The sequence below is a fragment of the Dromiciops gliroides genome, chromosome 4, assembly GCF_019393635.1.
Source record: "Dromiciops gliroides isolate mDroGli1 chromosome 4, mDroGli1.pri, whole genome shotgun sequence".
Lineage (NCBI taxonomy): Eukaryota > Metazoa > Chordata > Mammalia > Microbiotheria > Microbiotheriidae > Dromiciops > Dromiciops gliroides.
In genome coordinates, this window is record NC_057864.1 from 459912882 (window position 1) to 459937562 (window position 24681).

At 40.5% G+C, this 24681-nt stretch overlaps 2 protein-coding genes across 2 annotated transcripts; both read right to left on the minus strand.

Annotated features, from left to right (window-relative positions):
- Nucleotides 1-5186: 5186 nt before the first annotated feature.
- On the minus strand, nt 5187-6562 carry LOC122755286 (biogenesis of lysosome-related organelles complex 1 subunit 2-like). The gene is made up of 2 exons (XM_044003601.1): nt 6505-6562; nt 5187-5689 (listed from the first exon to the last, which is right to left on the minus strand). The coding sequence occupies exons 1-2, from the start codon at nt 6560-6562 to the stop codon at nt 5187-5189; spliced, it is 561 nt and encodes a 186-aa protein (XP_043859536.1).
- A 1368-nt stretch (nt 6563-7930) lies between these two features.
- Nucleotides 7931-9431, minus strand: LOC122755287 (probable E3 ubiquitin-protein ligase TRIML1). The gene is made up of 2 exons (XM_044003602.1): nt 8298-9431; nt 7931-7996 (listed from the first exon to the last, which is right to left on the minus strand). The coding sequence occupies exons 1-2, from the start codon at nt 9429-9431 to the stop codon at nt 7931-7933; spliced, it is 1200 nt and encodes a 399-aa protein (XP_043859537.1).
- Nucleotides 9432-24681: the final 15250 nt, after the last annotated feature.

The window sequence follows — 24681 nt, forward strand, 5'->3', positions numbered from 1 at the left end:
GTGTTCTACCTATTCCCTTTTCCACTAAGGGAGTTCTCTTAGTTCTGGACTCACACATGTAGTCAGAATAGGTTCATTGTTGGAGGAGCCTGGCCTTTAATGAGATGGAGCTAGGCTTTTTCATTTAATAACCCCTCCCCCCACCTCTAATTCCCTGGGGACCAAAATTTTAAAGTTTAAGTTTTGACTTGCATCTATAAAAAGAAGTAAAATAGACCCAGTGTACAATGTAAGTCAGGTATAGGTAAGATACTTATTTTCCTCCACACAAAAGAAATGCTAAAGACACAAAACACTTAGAGTACCCACTGACAGAACAACTTAGAATTTATAAGCTTAACTTATAACACTATTAGACTATCTCAAGAGGCTGATACTTAAACCTCATTAGAACATAAAGTAGTCATCAAGGCCACTAATTAGACATTTCATTTTTCACCTCTGCTTTGTACTGTCCAAACAACTCCTGGTCTCATGTTTTGTGGTAAAACAGAGCAGGCTCGTACCAATCCTTTTGTTGGTATTCATCTCCACGAGTCTTGATGTAATTGCTGAAGACTCCACTTGCTACCTTGAAGCTTTGACCTGTTGGGACCCAGGGTCATCAGATCTCTCAAACTCACAGGGTTTCCATTCTGGCAGAAATAACTCATTTCCTAAGTCTCAGGAATGAATAAGCACAAAAGAGGCAGCTCAAACCCAAGCTCAGGCTTGCCCAGGTGGGATGTGTATTTTAGATTGCCATGTGCTTATGGACACATGGAAGGCAGGTTGTGGGATAGGGAAAACTTCTCACCTCACCTACCTCTTGGGAAGCAACTTGAAAGAGTCCTGACATAATTCAAAGGTAGAAGGGAAGACACAACTAAACTTCCTTTAAATATCCAATGAGTCATCAGCTCTTTCTGCTCAGCAGCTAGGAGATGACCCTTTGGAATTTCAAAGTACAAGCCCTTCACCCCTCAATCACACACAGCCTGAAGGAGATACCAAGGTTCCGGCATTGGTTGACCAGAACAAGAAAAGTCAACTCTGAGCCTGCAAAATGGGGTGGCCCTTGTTACACTAGCAATGTTATTAACAAATCATTCAAGTTATGTTTTGATGGATTGTGAGCCTAGGGAAAGTGACCAGGGCGAGAATATTGGATGATAGTGAAATAAAAGGGGTGAGACAGATTTTATTTTGGGGTGGGGGAGATGTTAAACTTTCTGACTGGGATGAGCATGTGAAAAAATGAATTTTTCTCTGCCTCTTGATGGTGGTAAAATTTTGACACAAGTGTAGAATTCCAGGGAGTGAAGTGTATGTGGCAGTGTTTTGGGGGGCAAAGCTGGGAAGAGTTTCCAGCCTGAGAAGTTCCCAGGAAGGAGACCCAGGAGCATAGTATCCCACCTTTCTCCAAGGAAGATGGATGGTGGGGTACAGGTTTTTTGGGGAGGATTGGGGATAGTTTCTAAAGAAACTTGCTTGGTTTCCTTTGACCCTACACATAGATTAGGTCTGACTTTGGCAGCCACTTATAAAATCAATCAATCTCTCTCTCTCTCTCTCTCTCTCTCTCTCTCTCTCTCTCTCTCTCTCTCTCTCTCTCTCTCTCATTATGACACCACCAAGAGTTTACTCTGGGATATCTTAAAAGACAACAATTGGATACTTGAGTCTATGTTTCCACAAGTATCTTAAACAGATACTGTTTAAGCATTCAAGGTGGCAATGGTATAGTGTACAGGACAGCCATTATTTTGCCTCACATAAAGGGTATAGAATGCAAATTAACTCATAGGAAAGAACATAAAAAGAATAGAGGAGGTACGCTAAGATCTGGACTTGAAAGGGTTTTACATGTCTCCTAGTCCAAGGTCCAGAGAGACCTGTGATAATCAATGACTAATCAATACAATCGTCCTCATTCTTTGGTTGGTCTGACCTTTCCTTCAGCGTTCCAAAGTCCTTTGGACTATGCCCAGGAGACAAATGAACTGGAGGATACAATCAGGAAAACATTTTGATGTTCCAGTGGATCTTTGTCTCCCACAAGAACCTTTGTAGTCCTTCCCCAGACTACTCTGGGGTTTGAACTTGTTTTAGGAAGGAAGCAGGCTTGGGGTTGCTGGTCAAGCAAGCTCTCCACACTGGACATATACTATCTGAATAACTCCCTGGAATATGGAGATGGGTGAGACAAAGTCCAAATTCCTTGATCTCTTATCATGATTGTGGTTTTTTACAGATGTTTCCCCTAGCACTGGGGGCTACATGTACAGCCCTATTCTTTTTCCAAGAGGCATGCTGCTCAGGAAATCCCCCTTCTAGTCAGATCCTTGAACTTTTGAATTTAGGGATACTCTTTTTTTTTAGTGAGGGAACTGGGGTTAAGTGACTTGCCCAGGGTCACACAGCTAGTAAATGTTAAGTGTCTGAGGCCGGATTTGAACTCAGGTCCTCCTGACTCCAGGGCCGGTGTTCCATCCACTGCGCCACCTAGCTGCCCCTTAATTTAGGGATACTCTTGATGCCAACTCCTAAAGCTAGTACTTTACATGAAATTTCCTTTCTTTTACTAGAAGGCTAGATTCTGGGATCATGTTGTAGAGGATTATCTTCCTTCTACTACCTCAGCTGCTGCCATCTCTTAGACTGAGGAAGACTATTCTCAGGCACCTGGTTTCTGACCTATGTCCAAAAAAAAAAAAGGAAAAACAGACAGGCAAAGGGGTCAGAAACTTTCCTCTTAAGGCACAGAGATGAGTGCAGACTCCTGTGTTTCTGATCCAAGGTAGTCATTAAGGGGTGGGGAAAAGACCCTCCTTCCCCATCTCGTTTCTAATGCATTCTTTTTTTCTTTTTTGGTGAGGCAATTGGGGTTAAGTGACTTGCCCAGGGTCACACAGCTAGTAAGTGTCAAGTATCTGAGGCTGGATTTGAACTCAGGTCCTCCTGAATCCAGGACCAGTGCTCTATCCACTGCGCCACCTAGCTGTCCCCCATCTAATGCATTCTTTTTGAAAGGCAGAAGAGAAAATATGAAATGAAACCTTAAGTCTTCAATAATAGCAAATTACAACGATAGTAATAATAATAATAGTCAACATTTCTATAGTGCTTTAAAATTTGCAAAAATACTTTACATATGAAGGTTCCATTTATAGACCAGTATAAAGACTTCTCCAACAAGAGTCTGTTTTCTTAAGGATCTGAGCCAAGTAATTTGTGCTGGGAGCTGCTCTAGTCATTGAAATCCAACTGCTAAGGTGGCCAAGGGGGCAACTTCAAACCAACCAAGCCATCCTGGGGCAGTCCCAGTGTCTTGGTGGAAATTACCTAGGGTTCTTTTATTGACTTCTTGAATAAAGCATCCAAGGCATTATGTGAAAATGAGTGGTCAAAATTAAGAATGTGCCCTCCCTCCAGGGAAAAGTAAGACACTCAATGATTTGATCAAAATGCTTTTATTTACTTCAATCAATACAGGCACTCAGTTACTTTGTTCAATTTACTTAATCACCCAATTATTTAATAAGGTGGGGGAAAGCCCCTAATCTGATTCCCACACCACAGACTGGAAATCACCTAAATTCCCTGAGATGTACAATAGGGGATACCCAGACTGACATCTTCTAACTACCCCCTAAACAATCTTACCACTCCTGGGATGGAAGAAGCATCTATGATGGATCAGGGGTCCAAGGGTAGAGAGTAAGGGAAGTTGCATCTGGTCAGTCAGAGCCAATGGCTATGGGCATTGATGGTTGGGGGCTGGATGCTGCCTGGTCCAGTCTGTAGTGAGGATGCAGCATGTCCCTGTAGGGCTTCAGGAAGCTAGAAGCTCAAGGTCTGGTTTCTTCTCAAGCCTTGAGTCATTATCTGGATGTTTTTTTTCTTGAGTCATTATCAATGTCTGGTTTTGCTTTGCTTGGGTGTGGTCTTAGAGGTGGTTCCTACTTCAGCACTGGACTGTCTTGTCTCTATCAGGAGGGGACACTTGGGCTTAGCGTGGTCTCCTTTTAAGGGAAAATTGACCAATAACATTTTTTGCTGATTGGATGGTAAAAAGTTGTTTGTGCCATCATGTGAATATATTGTCTTCATCCTTCAAGGTGACTAGCATGTATTTCACAAGAAGTTCATAGTAATACATTGATATCACACTTCAGAATGACCCTCTTTGGTCACAGGCACCTGATAATTAGATCTATCCAATCTAAGAGCCTACATACTTGGGAGCTAGGAGCATCTATGCTCATTACAAATTCAAAGCAGGTTCTCTCATGTCAAGCATGTTCCTATGACACCAAGTCATTGAGACTCAAAGATAGATCAGCACAAACTCTGTTTCTGGGAGTACAAATTCTAATGAAAAGACATCTTTACCAATAACCACATCATGTGAAAGAATCAGGTAAGAAGAAAGCAGTTAGTCAGCCAACAAGTACTTATTTCATTCCAGGAACAGTGCTAAGCATTGAAGATACAAAGAAAGACAAAAAACCAAAGATACCTTCCCTCAAGGAGTTGATATTCTAATGGAGGAGAAGCATACAAACAACTATATCCATAAAAGATACATACAGTATAAATGGGAGATAGTCTTAGCGGGAAGGTCTTAGTGATGGGGGGTTGGAAAGTGGGTTTTGAGTTGAATGTTGAGGGAAGCTAAGGGAAACCAGGAAGCACAGCTGAAGAGGGAGAACATTGAAGGTATTGGCAGTGCCCATGGTCAGATAGCTATCAGATATGGAATTTGAATCCAGGTCTTCCTGACTCCAAGTCTAGAACTCTCTCCACCACTCCACACCTTTGTGGAAGATAGCACAGCCTACTACTACATTTGGAGTAGAAGATTAATTAAATTAATTAAATCTCAGTTCTCCCATTTACTACCAATGTAAGTTTATGCAAATTACATCTTCTTCCTGGACCTCAGTATCTTCATTTGTGGAAAATGAAAATTTAGGTTAAATGGCCTTTTTTTTTTTTTTTTGAGAAATCGGCATTTATTTTCCAAGTTGAAGAACACAAGGGGGGAGATGGGGGAGGGGCACATTCAGAACAGTCAAAGAGGAGCCCTGAGAGGGGCGGGGAGGAGCCGGGAGCCGGGAGTTGGCTCCAGCCGGGGTTGATCCTGATGTCTAAGCCTTGGTCCACCGCACACAAGGAAGCACACGTCGGGGGCAGCCAGTCACTCATCCAAGCAGAGCCGAGCTGGGACCCTCCGGGGATCGGCCAGACGGCTTCTCTTTATGGAGTCGAAGCGTCCCAGCGCGATACCCCCTCACAGTCATTCCTGGAGTCCGACTTTGTGCTGGAGAAGCGTTCATCGCCTCTAACTTCTTGTACTTTGCTTCTAGTTTCTTTGAATATGCATCCAACTTGTAGGCTGCCTGCTCAAGAGCTGCTACTTGCTCCTCAGTTAAAGTGATCTGATCCAGAGAAGGCTGAAGTGCTGCATATTTCTGGTTTAAGTCCTTTAGGTTTCTACTTATGTTTACTGCAATATCTCTCATTTCTAAGTACTTCAAGCTAGTCAGTTTGTTCATATTTTCCAGAAGTTTATAGTCTTCACTGGTAGCCGTCAGCTTGCCTGTCAGGTACGTGGCCATTTTGGAGAACAGGTCCTGGCACAGCTCTGTGATGTCCGCCTCGGCCGGCTCTGTGGCCTCCTCGGCCGTCTCCACCACTGCATCGTCTAGGCCGGGAAGGGAGGGATGGGGATGGGAATACGGGAGGGAAAGGGACAGGAGGGGAGGGGGAGAAGAGGGGAAGGAGAGTTGGGGAGGGAGGAGAAGGGGAAAAGGAGAGGAGGACTAAATGGCCTTTTAAGAACTCTTGCAGGACTAGATCCTAGGATGCCCCTTATCCTTTTTTTTTTTTTTTGCTGGGGCAGTGAGGATTAAGTGACTTGCTCAGAGTCACACAGCTAGTAAGGGTCAAGTGTCTGAGGTCGGATTTGAACTCAGGTCCTCCTGAATCCAGGGCCAGTGCTCTATCCACTGCGCCACCTAGCTGCCCCCACCCTTATCCTTTTTTTTTTTTTTTTTTTTTTTTAGTGAGGCAATTGGGGGTTAAGTGACTTGCCCAGGGTCACACAACTAGTAAGTGTTAAGTGTCTGAGGCTGGATTTGAACTCAGGTCCTCCTGAATCCAGGGCCAGTGCTCTATCCACTGCGCCACCTAGCTGTCCCCCCCCTTTATCCTTTTTATGGAGGTTTCTATACCTCCAGTCTCCTGAAGTTCTGCTCTTGAACTTGACCCATTTTTCTTGGAACTATTTGGTTTGTCTGAAGCAGGCTCACTAGCCCCATGGTTCAGGTTGGTTTTATTTTTTTAAGTAAACAAACCAAAGTTCACTACTCTAAGCCTGTGCCTGGTCCTGCCCTCAGTAGCAGCCATGTGGCTGCCATAGTTTGGGTGACCTTTCCCAGGACTCTATTTGCATTGTGTCAGTTTCCCCGGATTGCCAATGCTTCCAGTCTTCCTTTGCAGAAAAGGGATGAGGATTACTGATAGGTTCTAAGCTCAGTAAAGGATCAAGTTTTTCTTGTGTGGCGATATCAGACATCCTCTGCCTCAAGTTCTCTTTAAATCATCCCCCATGTGCCCTCCAGAATTCTTGTTTTCCAGAGTCCTGGCTCTATAGTTTTGCCAAAAAAATTTGTTTTGTCCAGATCTGTGATTTTATGGGTGGAGAGACTTACCTGACGAGGCTACACCCTCTTCCAAATCAGATCAACAATTCCATAACCTATAATTTTAGAGGGTTCCCTCGGGTTTTGAGAAGTTTAAGTGACTTGCCTAAGAGCCACTCAGCCAGAATGAGTTGAATTTAAACCCTGGTCAAACTGACTCTGAGACCAGTTCTTTATTCACTTGGACATCGTGCCTCTCACACTTTTGTAACATCACAAAGAACTTCTACATATAGTAAAAATGACCAGAACAATTGTGAGAAAATAATGGGATTTGGCAGACGCCCCACCTGAAGAATGAATTGGAATTGATTGAATTGGGTGCGACTGAGAGACTGACTGAGAGACTGACTGAGAGACTGACTGAGAGACTGACTGAGAACCTTCTTAAGGTTGATTAAATCAAGACCACACCTGGTTGGTCCTGAATGGGGTGTTGTTTTCAGAGGCTGCAGACTACTACATCAACAGGAGGCCACCTTCAACCAATCAGCTTGAAGGACCTCCCCTTCTGGGGAGGGAGACAGGAAGTAGGAAGGTGAGGCTGGCTCCAGGGATCCGCCTCTTTGGTTCGGGAACAAGCTTGTGGTGGCAGAAGAAGGAGAGCAGACAGGTTTCCTAACTTTTGGAACTTCACGTGTTCCCTCTTGGATAGCTAGGTGAAGGCAGCTTTCTCTCTCTCTCTCTCTTTGCTAACCCCTAATATACTTTAATAAATGCTTAAAAGCCTAAACTGTTGCTGAATTTATCAGTAGATCTTAGCTAGCTTTTCCCTCCTCCCCCAAACTGCAGGGAGGCAGGTAAGGACACACATTAGATTTTAAACATCACACAACTTCTTCCAGGAAAAGGAGCAAAGGGCCACTGTCTTATAAGAATAGGGAACCACTATGAGTTTTCAAGTGATCAGAGATGGGCAGAGTGAGGTAGAATTTTGGGGAATCTTACTTATTTCTATGGAAAGAATGTAGGGAGGATTGTAGGAAATCATTGGAGTTGAAGCTGGAAGTCTTTGAGTTCAGCCACTATCTCATCTTACAGAGAAAGAAACTGAGGCTAAGGAAAGAAAACTGACTTTTCTGAGGTCATCCAAGTAAATAAGTGACACAGATAAGATTTGACTCTATGCTCTGGTAGAATAACAGTCTTTATTTGCTCTGTATATTAATTTGGGTCCAAATAATAACTGTCTGATGACTTTTTCACAATCACCCAGTAGAAATGCTTTTATATCACACACATCATGAGCAGTTCCCAGAGCTGGTCTGGAAACTATTACACTTGGAACTGTATCCTTCAAGAAGGATCTAGGAAAGAAGCTTCTTCAGAAATGAATATTCATGGATTAATGGTCATTGGAATCCCATTCTCTTCTCCCATTGGGGGAGAAGGAGAAAATATAGGTTTCAGGGGCTCAGAAAAGTGACAAAGAGGGAAAGGAAATAATAAATAACCCTCCAGGGCATTATAAAATGAAATCTGCCCTTGATCATAGTCTAGAAAAATCCCTATCCTTCTGAGAGTGGAACATGATTCATTTTCTATGCCCAAAGGAATGCCCATTAGAATGTAAGTATTTCCCTTCAGAAGATATGTAAGGAGAAATACATCCCCAGGAGAGAATGGAACATTTGCATTCCTATTCAATGATTCCTTACATACACCCACTGACCATTGTGTACTCTTTCCCACATCTACTTCCCAGTAGTGCACCCCAAAGGTAAAGACTTGAGCCCCCAAAATAATATTGTCTGTAAATTGGTGGCGACCAATAGGTATATTCTGCTGATATGCACCATGGGTGACAGTCTTCATATCTTCAGACACAATGTGATAAGGACAGGCGCTTTCAGGATCCAGGATCACATTCACTCTGAAGTTCTTCATCATATCCCAGATCCCAGTGATATGGCATATGGGCAGTTGAATAGTGGTACCTTCTGGTCGATTACTCACAAAGGACTGACTCCTTTTTAATGTACTTCCTACCACCTGCAGAAGCTGGAGATCTGCTTTCTGGCCATTTTCCTCCAGGTCTACAATGACTTCCCTTAAGCTCTGAAGGTGTTCAGAGAGTCTGGCCTCATTTTCTCTTAGATTCTTCATGGTCTCTATTTCATCTCTGTCCAAATTTTTAAGGTGCCTTTTTTCCTCATTCTCCAGGAATCCATATAATTGCTTATATTGCCCTCTGATGATCTCTTTCCAAGCAAATGCCTGTTCATCACAAGTCTCCATTGTCTTTCTCTCTTCAGCCAGAACAGCCTGAGTTATCTCCACTTCTTTCCTAAGAAGATCCAAAGTGTTCTGGACCTTGTCCCTAGAATCCTCTGCAGCCTTTTCTATAGGGTGCACTGTATGCCTGCTGTGTTCCTGGGTTTGGAAACAAGATACACAGAGGAGTATTTGGTCCTCCTCACAGAACAGCTTTTGTTCCTCCTGATGTCTCTCACATGTGACACTTTCAGTTGTCAGCTTCAATAAGTAGGGTCTCATGTCCTTGGCTATGTTGGCCAGCTTCCCTAGGCAATAGTTGATATCCAAGTCTCTCATCTGGAAGGGTCTTCTGCACAGAATACAGAAGCAGGGTTGGTCATCTTCTCCCCAGTTCCTGAAGAGGCAAAGGAGACAAAAGCTGTGGCCACAGCCTAAGGTCACTGGGCAATCGAAGTAGTCAATGCACACAGAGCAGGTCAGCTCTTCCTTGAGGTTTTCAGCAAATTCTGCCATTGCCATTGCCATTTTTTTCTAGCAAGATTCTTTGAGATTGGGTAGCTCCAGAACTAATCTTACAATATTCAAGCTTTGATCCTGAACTTCCCAGGCTGATGCCTTTTATAGCCCCCTGAACCTCTAAGAGCCACCTCTCTGGATTCACACCTACTAGGTGCTAACTTCCCTGGTTCAAGCCTTAGGAAACTGAGGTCTGCTTTGGGATTTGTCCCCAGAGATGAATTCACACCTGGGCTTTTTATGCTTCTCTAGAGTCTTGTATTTGAAAGTCAGCTAGTGTCAAGTGTCTAAGGCTGGATTTGAACTCAGCTCCTCCTGAATCCAGGGCCAGTGCTTTATCCACTGTGCCACCTAGCTGCCCCTTATTGTTCTTTTAACTCCTTCTTAAAGTGGGGTACAACTTCCAGTATATACTGTCCCAAGCTTTAGGGGGGGTCTAAAGTAGTGTTTAAGGAGGGGCAGGTTCTTCACTCGCCTGGCCTCTTCTCTGGTCTGTAGATAGCTCTATAAATTTTTTTTAGGTAGTCCGATTAGTATGGCACTGAATAAGTACATTAATTTAGGTAGAATTGTCATTTTTATTATATTAACTCAGCCTTTCCATGAGCAATTGATATCTTTCCAATTTTTTAGGTCTGATTTGATTTGTGTGAAAAGTGTTTTGTAATTGTGTTCATAGAGTTCCTGGGTTTGTCTTGGCAAGTAGACTCCCAAGTATTTTATATTATTTACCATTACTTTAAATGGAATTTCTCTTTCTATCTCTTGCTGCTGGACTTTATTGGTCATGTATAGAAATACTGATGGTTTATGTGGATTTATTTTATATCCTGCTACTTTGCTAAAGTTGTTAATTGTTTCAAGTAATTTTTGAGTTGATTCTCTAGGATTCTCTAAGTACACCATCATATCATCTGCAAAGAGTGATAGTTTTGTTTCCTCTTTGCCTATTCTGATTCCTTTAATTCCTTTTTCTTCTCTGATTGCTAAAGCTAACATTTCTAGTACAATATTAAATAATAGAAGTGATAATGGACATCCCTGTTTCACCCCTGATCTTATTGGGAAGGCCTCTAACTTATCTCCATTACATATAATGCTTGCTGATGGTTTTAGGTAGATACTGCTTATTATTTGAAGGAAAGCTCCACCTATTCCTAAGCTCTCTAGTGTTTTTATTAGGAATGGGTGCTGTATTTTGTCAAAAGCTTTCTCTGCATCTATTGAGATAATCATATGATTTTGGTTAGTTTTCTTATTGATGTGGTTGATTATGTTAATAGTTTTCCTAATGTTGAACCAGCTCTGCATTCCTGGTATAAATCCCACCTGGTGATAGTGTATTATCCTGGTGATCACTTGCTGTAATTTCTTATAATATCTTATTTAAGATTTTAGCATTAATATTCATTAGGGAAATTGGTCTATAATTTTCTTTCTCTGTTTTTGCTCTGCCTGGTTTTGATATCACCACCATATTTGTGCCATAAAATGAATTGGGTAGAACTCCTTCTTCACCTATTTTTTTCAAATTATTTGTATAATATTGGAATTAATTGTTCTTTAAATGTTTGGTAGAATTCACCCATAAACCCATTTGGCCCTGGGAATTTTTTCTTAGGGAGTTCATTAATGGCTTGTTCAATTACTTTTTCTAATATGGGCTTATTTAAGGATTTTATTTCTTCTTCAGTTAACCTGGGCAGTTTGTATTTTTGTAAATATTTATCCATTTCATTTAGATTGTTAAATTTATTGGCATACAGTTGGGCAAAATAGTTCCTAATTGTTGCTTTAATTTCCACTTAATTGGTGGTAAGATCACCCTTTTCATTTTTGATACTGGTAATTTGGTTTTCTTCTTTCTTTTTTTAATCAAATTAACCAATATTTTATCTATTTTATTTTTTTCATAAAACCAGCTCTTAGTTTTATTGATTAATTCTATAGTTTTCTTGCTTTTAATTTTATTAATTTCTCCTTTAATTTTCAGGATTTCTAATTTAGTATTTAATTGAGGATTTCTAACTTGTTCTTTTTCTAGCTTTTTAAGTTGCATGCCCAATTCATTGATTTCCTCTTTCTCTTTTTTATTCATGTAAGCAGTTAGAGCTATAAAATTTCCCCTAAGCACTGCTTTGGCTGTATTCTATAGATTTTGGTATGTTGTCTCATTATTGTTATTCTCTTGGATAAACTTATTGATTGTTTCTATGATTTGTTGTTTGACCCACTCATTTTTTAGAATGAAATTATTTAGTTTCCAATTGATTTTCAGTCTACCTTTCCATGGCTCTTTATTACATGTAATTTTTATTGCATCATGATCTGAGAAGGATGCATTTACTATTTCTGCCTTTCTACATTTGACTATGATGTTTTTGTGCCCTAATACATGGTCAATTTTTGAAAATGTGCCATGTACTGCTGAGAAAAAGGTATATTCCTTTCTGTCCCCATTCAATTTTCTCCAGACATCTATCATGTCTAACTTTTCTAGTATTCTATTCACCTCTTTCACTTCTTATTTATTTTGTGGCTAGATTTATCTAATTCTGAGAGGGGAAGATTCAGATCCCCCACTAGTATTGTATTACTGTCTATTTCCTCTTGTAACTCATTTAACTTCTCCTCTAGGAATTTGGACGCTATACCACTTGGTGCATACATGTTTAATATTGATATTACTTCATTATCTATAGTACCTTTTAGCAAGATGTAGTTTCCTTCCTTATCTCTTTTAATTAGATCTATTTTTGCCTTTGCTTTGTCTGAGATAAGGATTGCTACCCCTGCTTTTTTGACTTTAGCTGAAGCATAATATATTCTGCTCCAGCCTTTTACCTTTATTCTGTGTGTATCTCTCTGCTTCAGATGTGTTTCTTGTAAACAGCATATTGTAGGATTCTGGTTTTTAATCCACACTGTAATTTGCTTCTGTTTTATGGGAGAGTTCATTCCATTCACATTCACAGTTAAAATTATTAACTGTTTATTTCCCTCCATCTTCTTTTCCCCTTTGTACTTTCCCCCCCTTCTTTCTCCCTATTCCACTTGACCAATGTTTTGCTTCTGACCACTGCCTCCCTCAATCTGCCCTCCCTTTTATCAGCTGCCTTTCTTTTTCTTGCCCCCTTTTCCCCCACTTGTGCCCTCCCTTCTATCAATACCACCCTTTTCCCCCTTCCCCTTTTGTTTTCTTACAGAGTAAGCTAAGTTTCTTTATACAAATGGGAGTGTATTTTATTCCCTCCCTGAACCAAGTCTGATGAGAGTAAGGTTGAAACAATGCCTACCCCTCCCTTCTTTCCCTCTGTTGTAATGGGTTCTTTTTGTGCCTCTTCCTATGATATAACTAACCCCATTCCACCTCTCCCTTCCTCTCCTCCCCCTAGTCTTCTTTTATTCTGCCCCTTAAGTTTCTTTATATCATCATGTCAAAGTTGATTTAATAACAATACCTTTACAGAGATACAGATCTCAAGAGTTAAAAGTATTATCCTCCCTCATATGGACTCTAGCAGTTTAACATCATTGAACAACCCTTTATCCCCCTTGTTTACCTCTTTATATTTCTCTAGAGTCTTGTATTTGGAGATCAAAATTTCTGTTCATTTCTGGTCTTTTTCTCAGGAAGCCTTGGAAGTCCCCTAGTTCATTGAATATCTATCTTTTCCTCTGAAAGAGAATGCTCAGTTTTGCTGGGTAGTTGATCCTGGGTTGTAATCCAAGCTCCTTTGCCTTCCTGTATATCATATTCCAAGCCCTGTAATCCTTTAATGTTGAAGCTGCTAGGTCCTGTGCAATCCTGACTGTGGCTCCATGGTATTTAAATGGTTTCTTTCTGGCTGCTTGGAATATTTTCTCCTTCACTTGATAATTCTGGAGTTTGGCTACTATATTCCTTGAAGTGTTCCTTTTGGGGTCTCTTTCAGGAGGTGTTTGGTGGATTCTTTCAATGATGATTTCACCCTCTGATTCTACAATTTTAGGGCAGTTCTCCACAATAATTTCCTGAAATATGGTGTCTAGAATCTTTTCTTGATCATGGCTTTTAGGTAGTCCAATAATTCTCAGATTATCTGTCCTGGACCTATTTTCTAGTTCAGTTGTTTTTCCAATGAGGTATTTCACATTTTCTTCTATTTTTTCAGTCTTTTGATTCTGCTCATCAGATTCTTGTTGTCTCATGGAGTTATCCACTTCCATCTGCTCAATTTTAATTTTTAAGGCCTTATTTTCCACAGTAAGCTTTTACACTCTTTTTCTGTTTAGCTAATTTTTTCTCTCACTTGGCCAATTGTATTTTTTAAGGAATTGTTTTCCTCAGTCATTTTTTGTGCTTCTTTTTGCAGTGTAACTCTCATTTCTCTTACTTCTTTTTCCATTTTTTCTTCTACCTCTCTTATTTGGTTTTTAAAAGCCTTTTTGAGCTCTTCAAAGAAGGCCTTTTGGTCTTGAGACAAGATCATCTTCCCTCTTGAGTCTTCACTTGTGGGCGTTTTGACCAACTCATCTGCATTTGAGTTTTGGTCTTCCCTTTCACCATAGAAGTTGCCAATGGTAAGGGTCCTTTTTTGTTTCTTGCTCATGTTGTAGGCTATTTTTAAACTTATCAAGTTGAAGTCTGCTCCTGAGGCACAGGGTTCATGGTTGATGGTTGCAACCTTTTTACTGCTCTCAGCTGCCCCACTCTCAGCTGTGTTGAGTTTCAACAGTGTTGAGCTGCCCACTGAGCTGACCTATACTTAGAGAGCTGTCCACTAAGCCTAGCTTTGCTGAGGTGAGCTGCCAGCTGGGACAAGTAGTGTTGAGCCACCCTCCCCTTTTACCCAGGTGAGACAGATCTTTTCTGAAGTCTTCTAAATTATCTCACATAGCAGGATTTTGTCTCTCTTTTTGTAGGTTCTGTAGTTCCAGAATCTGTTTAGAGGCTTGATTTAATGTTGTTTTTGAGGGAAATATGGGAAAGCTCAGGAAAGTTCCTAGCTTCTCTCTGCCATCTTGGTTCCGCCCCCTCTCGGAAGTCTCTAGTCTGTAGATAACCCCAGGCTAACTTGCTAATTAACCAGGTATCAAAACTGTGCTGTGGTTGTTAACTCTGACAAGCCAGCTCCCCGCCCCCACCTGGGCCACTGCCACTCAAGTCTACTTCCTGGTTCCCAGTACGGGTGAAACACCCAAGTTTCACCTCAACAACATCGGAGACCCCTGTAATCTCACCCTGACCAACTGCTCAGCACTCTCACCAGACTGTGAGCTTAGTTCCAGATGTCACTGGTGCTGTAGCTGATTCAGAGGCTCTGGGGGTCTCTTTCTCTGGCTTGGACTGCCTGCGACTGGATCTGTGTCAGTGTGACCTCGGGGTTGGGCTCTACTCCTGCCCTGGCACAGCAGCTCCCTCCTGCTGACCTTCTAAGCCATCTTTGGCTGGAAAATGATCTCAGCCCATTCTTTTGTGCCAGGCACAAATTGTGGGTTCTGCTGCTCCTATGGCATTATTTGGAGGTTTTTTTGGAGCAATTGTGTCATGAGTTCAGAGAGCTTACTGCCTTTCCTCCAACATCTTGACTCCGCCCCAGAAATCCAGTGACTCTACATTCTGACTTTGAATCTGATGATGCTTCTATTGCCCTCATCTTGCTGTAGGTTGACAGTATAAAATTCTAATATCAGATCTCATTGAGGCTTCCTAATATACTTAACAGTCTTTAATGCCAAATACAAGCACAGACTACAAATACAAGAGGGATTCCCTTTAGCTAGTGAAGCTCTGTTTTCTAGCATAGTACCTGGCACATAGTAAGCATGTGATATGTTTTTTCATTAATTAATTGATTAATTAATGTCTGTTTGTGGATGGCATTATGTCAGTTGCATCAAGTACTAGAATAATGAAATGCGTCCTAAATGAGATCCATAACTACTCAAGAGGTGAGTCTCACTATCCACATAGGAAAAACTAACTGGATGAAACAAGTAAATGCCTACTTTCCAGATTGTGATATGAAATTGGATGGGAAATTAAAAGATATGCTCAATCAATATGTACATCATTTCATAGACACCATATAGGGACAATGACCAGGGCCCAGAATTGTACATGAGAAGGAGAACAGGATAGACCACTTTGGGAAATGCTTTTGATTACCTGAAGCTTATCCTTGAAGTGAGAGTCCATTAGTTTTACAATATCTTCCTGATGAGGCTATATGATTATGAGTCATGAAATCAGTCTAAAGAATTAAAGTTCAAATAATCCAAAGGATAAAAGAAAGGCATTTGGTGGGTGTGAGATTCCATGAGAAAGAGCATAAAGGATATCATCAGAGAGATATATGACAGGAAAATGAGTACATGATAAGTGTCCATGTGCTTCACTGGCATCTATGTACATCCATAGGGCGGGGGACTTCTTGGAGTATTTGTAGAAGGACATTGACAATATTTGCTTAGGATGACAGGGAATGGGTGGATTGGGGGAAATCTTCACTATTGGAAGGAATAATCATTAAACATTTTTACTGATATATTTTTCATTTTAAAATAAATTTTATTGATATTGTATTTTTATACCACATACATTTCTTCCTGTTTCTTTCTCTCTCCCCCTTCCCAGAGTCATCACTTATAATCAAGATTTTTTTTTTAAATAGAGGAGAGAGAGGACATTTTGGAGAGCAATCTGGAATTATATCCCAAAAGTTATTAAACTGCCTATACTCTTTGACTCAGCAATACCCCTACTACGTCTATTTCCCAAGATGATTAGGGAAAAAGGAAAGGAACCTATATGTTCTAAATTATTTATAGCATCTCTATTTTTTTTTTCTAATCCAACTCTGTCATTTTTTTTAACATATAAGGTATTTTATTTTTTCCGTTACATGTAAAGATAGTTCTCAACTTTTGTTTATACAAGCTTTACAATTTCAGATTTTTCTCCCTCCCTCCCCTCTCTCCCCCCTCCCCTAGACAGCAGGTAATCTGATATAGGTTATATCTATATATCTATATATCTATATACATAGACATAGATATATATATACACACACATATATATACACATAATAACATTAATCCTATTTCTGCATTAATCCTGTTATAAGAGAAAAAATCAGAGCAGTAATGCAAAACCTCAAAATAGAAAAAACACAACAGCACCCAAAACAAAAGAAATAGTATGGTTCAATCAACATCTATACTCCACAGTTCTTTTTTTTTTTTCTTGGATTTGGCGATCCTCTTCTATCACGAGTTCCCTGGAACTCTTCTGTGCCATTGCATTGGTGAGAAGAATATAGTCCATCACAGTAGGTCAACACTCAATGTTGATGATACTGTGTACAATGTTCTTCTGGCTCTATAGCATCTCTCTTTGTGGTGGCAACAAACTGGAAATTGTGGGGAAGCCCATAAATTGCGGAATGGCTGAACAAGTTGTTGTATATGATTGTGATAGAATATTACTGTGCTATAATGTTAAGGCTAAAATTCTAGCTAGTCTGTCTAAAATATCTAATGAGTGGTCACCAATAAATTATAAGCTTTAGCAAGAGTTAGACTTGTAAGCATTTATTAAGGAGAATAAGAATTTGGTAAAGAGAGAGAGAAAGGCCTACATTCATCTATCTATTAAAGGGAGAGCGCATTTCTAGCTCCCTTCTCCACCAGAGTCCTCAGGAAAAAGCCCCAGTCAGAGTGCCAGGCTCCCCCCTTCTTCCTCCCACAAGCAAACATCACTTCCTGACATCAAAGAAAAGACTCCTGGTCTTGCCCTCAAAGACCTTCACTTCATGGTGGAGCTTTTCTACAGTAAGTCTCCAGCAGGTGGCATCATTCCAATCGTTACAATAAGAAATGATGAGCTTGATGATCTTAGAAAAACATGGATGGACTTGCATGAAATAATGAGCAAATTGAGCAGAACCAAGACAATGTTGTATCCAGGAACAACAGTATTGTTTTAATTTGAGTGAATAAGTCATTTTGATTATTATAAATACCTAAATTCACTACAAAGGACATATGAAGAAAGATACTATCTGTATCCAAAGTGATATCTGATAAGTAGAAGTATTGTTTGAATTGGGTGAGAATGAGAAACTAAGTACCTACTTGGGAATGATTGGAGGCCACACCTGGCTGGCCCTGAGTGACGTGTACTACTGATGTCATCAGGGAGATCATTCTCAGCCAACCAACCTGAAGTACCTCCCTTTTGGGGGAGGGAGAGAAAAAGTAGAACAAGGGAACACTAATGTGGAGAAGCTCTCTTGCTCTTTGGTGACATTCAGGAGCGTACTGGAGAGGGACTGCACAGCTGACTCCCATTGCAACTATGGACCCCAGGTGGTGAGTTATTTGAAGCAAGGCCAGCTCTTCAAGCTGGCTGAACTGGAAGCAAGTTTGGGGTCTGAGTCAGTCTTTGCTAGAGCCAGGGTGCTTATTCTTTTTTTTCTTCTTTTCCTATTCCCTTGTCCCTGGCTTTATTAACTTCACCTTTGTTGTAAATTTTGTTCCCATTAATAAAACCTGGTTTGTTTGTGGAAAAGAGGCTGTTAATTTCCTTTCTTATTAGTCTGGGAGAAGTAACTAAAAAGGCAGTTTGGAAGGGAGGAAACTTTGGACCTAGAGGTCTCTCATTATTTTCTGAACCCCAATATTATGGTGAGCCACCTAATTAACTCTCCCCATAATAAATTTGGCCCCTACAATGTATATACATATATATATTTGCATTTATATAATATATTTGTGTTTCATGGCAGCCATTTCTGGGGGGGAGGGAAAACAAAAATAAATTTACATAATAACTTTATTATATATTTCAAAGGAATAGCAAGTTGTACATAATAGATTCAGTTTTGTGTGCAATCATCTTTTTTATTATGCTATGTTATAGAAATCCTTGTTTTATTGCATACATTAAAAATAAAATAAAAAAAAATTTAGAAATTAAAAAAGAGGAAAAAGAGAAAAAAAAATTCAACAAAATAAGTCAACTCATTGAAAAAGCTGATGTTTCATGTAATGTTCTATACCCATGGACTCCTACTACTGGGGCACAGTGGGTAGAGCACTGGGTCTGTGATCAGGAAGTCCTGAGTTCAAATCTGACCTCAGATACTTACTAGCTGTGAGACCTTGGGCAAGTCACTTAACCATTATCTGTTTTCCTCAACTATAAAATAAGAATAATAACAGCCCTATATCTCAGGGCTGCTGTGAGGATCAGATGAGGTAATGTTTGTAAGGAGCTTAGCACAGAGCCTAGCATATAGTAGGCTCTATATACATGCCAGCTCTCTTCTTCTTCCTCCTCCTCCTCCTTCATTTCACAACATTCAGTTTCAATTACTTTCTGATTTCTTCATTTCCAATGTCATCATGTATACTGTTTTCCTGGCTCTGCTTACTTTTGCATCAGTTCATACAAGCCTTCTCATGCTTCTCTTTATCTATTATGTTAGTTATTTCTTTCATCACAGTCAGATTCCATTACATTCCTGTGACACAATTTATTTAGCTATTCCTCAATTGATGGGCATTTGCTTCCTTTCTGGTTCTTTATTACCACAAAAAGCATGGCCATATTTTGCTGCATATGGAACCTTTATTTTTGTTAGTCGTGGGAGTACTCATATTGATGTAATCATACACCTTGGTATTGGGGAGGGAGTTCTGGTACAGAGTCTGCCTTGGGGCTATCAAGTTAGATCAAATAGGCATCTTTTCCTACAGGGCTGGAAACATAATATACCATGCAATGGTTGGATAATGGGATACTAGCTAAATTATCCTTTGCCCTTTTGGGAAGACTAGAGCATGATACAATAAATATTTATTAAGCATCTACAACATTCCAGGTACTGTGTTAAGCTCTGGGGATACAATTAAGAAAATTTTAAAAAAATCGAGTAAGTGGAAAAACACTGTTTGTTCATCCTTCATTTTTGAAGGGGACCAGTAACATCAGGAGCAATATCTTGATTTCTATGTGAATTGGATTGAAGTGAGGCAGAGTTGCACAAAGTCTTTGGCCTCTTTCTTCCAGAGTCATCAAAGTCCAGTGGCAGGACAAAAGTCAGGACAATTGGAGGTGGCCAAGAATGCAGTGGAAGACTTTGGTGTCCTCAATGTCTGACCAAGCTCTAAGCACTTGACAGAGCCTGCTTCAGTCTCCTTTGTGACTATTGGAACAAATTGTTCTCATCTGTCCATTCCATCTTCATGTGCTGGGAGTAGAGATCCCCTTAACTCACTGACAGTCTTAGGCTCATTGGTTATCCTCAACCTGGCGTAGCCTATCTGCCCAGACTGTTTACCAGGGTGCTGCCACTGGCATGCTAGAGCTTCTTGGAGTGAGAGGTGAGAGTTGGGTGAAGGTGGACACCAACAGTGGATGAGCAGCCCTGAAAAGTGCTAGGCAATTCCTCACACCAGAGGTGCTAGTCCTCCCTGAATACCTAGTTCATCCTAGAAAAACACAATACAATGGAGAACAAGAAAAAAGAAATTCTGGAACATTAGTTCTTTTCCTAGAGGCAATTTCTGGAAAATGTAGGACACCCCCCCCCCATCAGAATTTCCACTGAATACCAAAGACGGTTCATAGGCACTATCATGTGGGTGGATTCTGGTTACGATACCCAGGAAGAAGAGAAGCATGGTTATTACTTGTGGTTCCCTACTGAGAGATATGGAGGTGGCTATGTGGAGTCCTGATATAGCAGATCATCAGGTGGGTTGTTTCCTTGGAGTACAAAGCCAAGATGTGATGAAGAGCCTGCCAAACCTCATCAAACCCACAGTCTGCTATCTATTGCTGTTGATTCATATAGGAATGAGTGGTATAGGCCGTAGAGGTCTGAAATGCTTCTCTCTAGAGGCTTTGAAGATTGAGGTAAGAAGCTAAAGCACATGATGGCCCAGCAGGAGATGTTTTCATCTCCAGTTCCACTTGATGGTCTTGGTAGTGGACTAGAGAGGAGGAAGTGATGAGCTAGTGATGAAGATGGAGCAGAAATTGATTTTTCAAGACCCTTGCTTCCATACCAGAATGATAGATCTCTTTAGGAAATTGTAATATAAATTGAAAATGGAATAAATAAACAGAAGGCATTACAAAGTTGCAGTGAAATGGAGGGATGACTTGAGGGGTTTCCTGGGAGAAATAAACAAAGTAATTATCAGTCGTCTTTATTCTACAGCAAGAAATATTAAATGAAACACTTGGGATTATAAGATTATAGATATGGAGAAGGAAGGGACCTTAAATCCATCTAGCCGAACACTCATTTTACAGATTGGGAAACTGAGGCCCAGAGAAGTTAAATAACTCACCCAAGACTTGGCCATCTCATGCTGCACAAACCAATCCCCATGAAGAGTATTGCAATTGGTGGCAAGATCCATTGTAAAGAATGAAGAAGGGGAGAAATTCTTGGATTTTTTATGAATCAGATGTTGAAATATAGACTGGATGATGATATGGTGGGGCAGATTGACAACTGATTGAGTAAGATGCTGCTGGTTGTTCCCTTTCCTTGGTATTATGAACTCTAATGCAATCCTTTTTTTTTTTTTTAAGTGAGGCAATTGGGGTTAAGTGACCTGCCCAGGGTCACACAGCTAGTAAGTGTCAAGTGTCCGAGGTCGGATTTGAACCCAGGTACTCCTGACTCCAGGGCCGGTGCTCTATCCACTGCATCATCTAGCTGCCTCACTCTAATGCAATCTTGTCCCTTTGGTAAACATTTCACCCAATAATTCTTTCCAGGTGGTACAATGGATAGAGCTTGGTATTAGGATGATGTGACGAATCCTGCCTCAGACACTTATTGATGAGCAATGTGACCCTAGGTGAATCACTGTGCTTCAATTTCCCCATCTGTAAAATGAAGAGCATAATAACACCTGCTCACAGAGTTGTTGTGAAGATCAAACAAGTTAACATATATAAAGTGCTTTGCAGACTTTAAAGTGCTACATGAATGCTACCAATTATTGTTGTTATTATTAATTACTGGTCAGAATTAACCCAAGAAAAGTAGTTCATTTTACAAAATGTGTTACTTTTTATTTGTATGTCATGTTGAGAATAAATGTTCCATAGAGGATAAAGCATCATAGAACCTTAGACCTAGAGGCAGAAGAGGCTTCAGATGCTATAGAGTCCAACTCCCTTGTTTTACAGATGGGAAAAAGGAAGGTTATGACTTACCCAAGGTCACAAGGTAGTAAGCATTAGAAGTTTGGTTTGAACTCCACATCCTGCCCCTCCTCTGAAACCTGTTGGCCATGTAACTTTGGGCAAGCCATTTAACCTCTTCCTGTCCCCAGGCAGTTGCAGAACAATTGTCAACATGTATTAGTAGAATGTCCTTGCAGGGAATTCCTTACACTGAAATTACAGGTCTGGACTGCAAATATATCAGTCGGTTAGTCAATAAACATTTACTAAGTGATTACTGTGTGCCTTTCACTGTGCTATCCATTGGGTATGCAAATTAAGTCAATAACACAGTCCTTGGCCTTAAGAAGCTCACAGTCTAATAGGGGAGAAAACATGCAAATAACTGTGTACAAAAACTTCATAAAGGATAAATTAGAGATAACCAACAGAGGGAAGTTACTAGAATTAAGGGAAATCAGGATAGACTTCTTGTAGAAGGTGGAATTTTACCCAAGATGTGAAGGAAGATAGGGAAGTCAGGAGGCAGAGATGAGGAGGGAGAGAATTCCAGGATGGAATGTCTTGTGCAGGGAATTGCAAGGAAGCCAGCATCACTAGATCATGGAGAATGAAGAGTACATGGTGGTAGGTGAATCATGAGGTATAAGAACACTGGGAAGGTAGTGGGGGAGTGGGTTATGAAGGGCTTTGGCCGCCAAACAGAGGGTTTTATATTTGATCTTGGAGGTGATTGGTAACCACTGAAGTTTATTGAGTAGGGAGGTAACAAGGTCAGACCTATACTTTAGAAAGATTACTTTGGCAGATGAGCGGAGGATGGACTGAAGTGGGAAGAGACCTGTAGCAGGGAGAACAGGTATGAGGTGATAAGGACTTGTACCAAGGTAGTAGTAGAGTCATAAAAGAGAAGGGGACAGGGGCAGCTAGGTGGCACAGTGGATAGAGCACTGGCCCTGGAGTCAGGAGGACCCGAGTTCAAATCCGGCCTCAGACACTTGACACTTACTAGCTGTGTGACCCTGGGCAAGTCACTTAACCCCAATTGCCTCACTAAAAAAAAAAAGGGGGGACATATGTTAGAGATATTATTAAGGCAAAATCCACAAGACTTTGCAACAGATTGGATTTAGGGGGGTGATAGAAAATGAGCAGTCAAGGATGATACTTAGCTTGTGAGCCTGAATAACTGGGAGAATGGTAGCTTCCTCAACAATAAAAGAAAAGGAAGGAAAATGAGAGGATTTTTTTTGAAAACATAATGAGTTCAGTTTTGGACTGTTGAGTTTAAGATATTTATGAGACATTCAATTTAAGATGTCCAATAGGTAGTTGGAGATGTGAGACTAGAAGTCAGAAGAGAGGTGAAGGCTGGATAAGTAGATCTGAGAATCATCCGTATAGAGATGATGTGAGAAAATGGGTAGTAGTTGTCTCTTCTCAATGGGGATATAACAGTCAATCATACTCCTCCTGACCTGTTTTTAGGACAAAGGTCTCAGATCCCCTTTTCCCACTCTGGCTAACAAAATCACATGGTTCAAGGAACCCTGGTCTCAATAAGGTCCACTCCTGAGTTATGCCCATATAAGGAAGAGGAATGGGAATACTGTGTTCCGATTAGCTAGTTTTTGCATGTAGATTGTAACCCTTGAATAATCTGACCAATGATGAAAAAGGGGAGGGTCCATTCATGTTAGGGAATAGGGTTTAAAATAGGGCTTGTGAGCCCCCTTCCTTGGCACCCACTAGCTGCACACTAGGGTGCCTCCTTCTCATGAGAAGGAAATAAAAGAGCCTTTGTCACATCGATGCTGAGTTCCGGAGAATTATTGAGAAGAGGATCGTTTTCTCTCACAGATAATAATTGAATCCATGGGAGCTGATGGATCATGTCTATGTCTATGTCTGTCTATATATGTATATCTATATGCATACACATACATAAGTATGTGTATTTGTATGTGTGTATATACTTTGTACCTGTAGCACTGTTACCTCATTAATAACATCTTTTCATGGTTGCATCTTTCAAGGAATCCTGTCTGACCTTTACAGGTACATGGGGAGACATCTTGGAGGAGAGACTTGGTGGAAGCATTTTGCCTGAGTCAAATGCTTCTGTGTCTCTGATAATGCTGGACACAGTGGGATCTTGTATTCTCTAGATGTCTTAGTCAATGGTATAATGTGACATTGTGACCTGCTATCAAAAGAAAAATAATCTATGAAACTTGCTTGGTTTTGTATCATGTTTTCACTAAAGACAAAATAGATACACAGACCATTTTAATGGAAATTTTGTAGTTCTGAGAAAGTAGATGTCAGTTGATAGTTGTTCAGGTTTTCTTAGTCCCTTTCCCTTTTGGGGTAATCCCACTATCTCTGATCTTTCCCATGCTTTTGCAACCTTCTCCTTTTTTGAACTATCTAGAAAATTAATCCCTCAGTGACTTTAACATTGGGTTGCCTTGAGCATGGGTTGTCTGTAATTTGACTGAGACCAGCTGTTTTTTCCAATGGCCTCCTCTCAACTGCTCTTTCCACTTCCTCTCAGAGCACACAGAGTACTGGAAGAGTTAGAGTCCACATGTGACAGTCCCACTATTCTTGATGATGAGCATTGATTACCATAGAAACCATGGAAAATCTGTTGCAGTTCTTGTTTGTTTGTTGTCCCCCTTCCAGCTTCATCTAAAAATGCTGTCAGAATGATCTCACACAAGTTTTCTGCAGGCTTGTTTTTCAATCTGTTGGTTTTGCCATTTTATGAAGCTTTCAAAGGACCCTGCTCATTATCTTTTGTCATTGTCCTTTGTGATGTTTTACAAATGAGCATACAGAAACACATTTATCTGTATATCTATGCATGTATACATGCACACATATCTTAGAAGGACTACAAATTGAGTTCTGAATTGTATCGAAAAAGTAGACTAGACTCATCACCTTAGGAAAATTGCATGTGTCTTTAACAAACCCCAATTTCTTACAGCTCCAAAAACCCATCTCTTTATTATTGAAGACAACTGAAATGTTTTTATTGATGTTTATTATTGATCC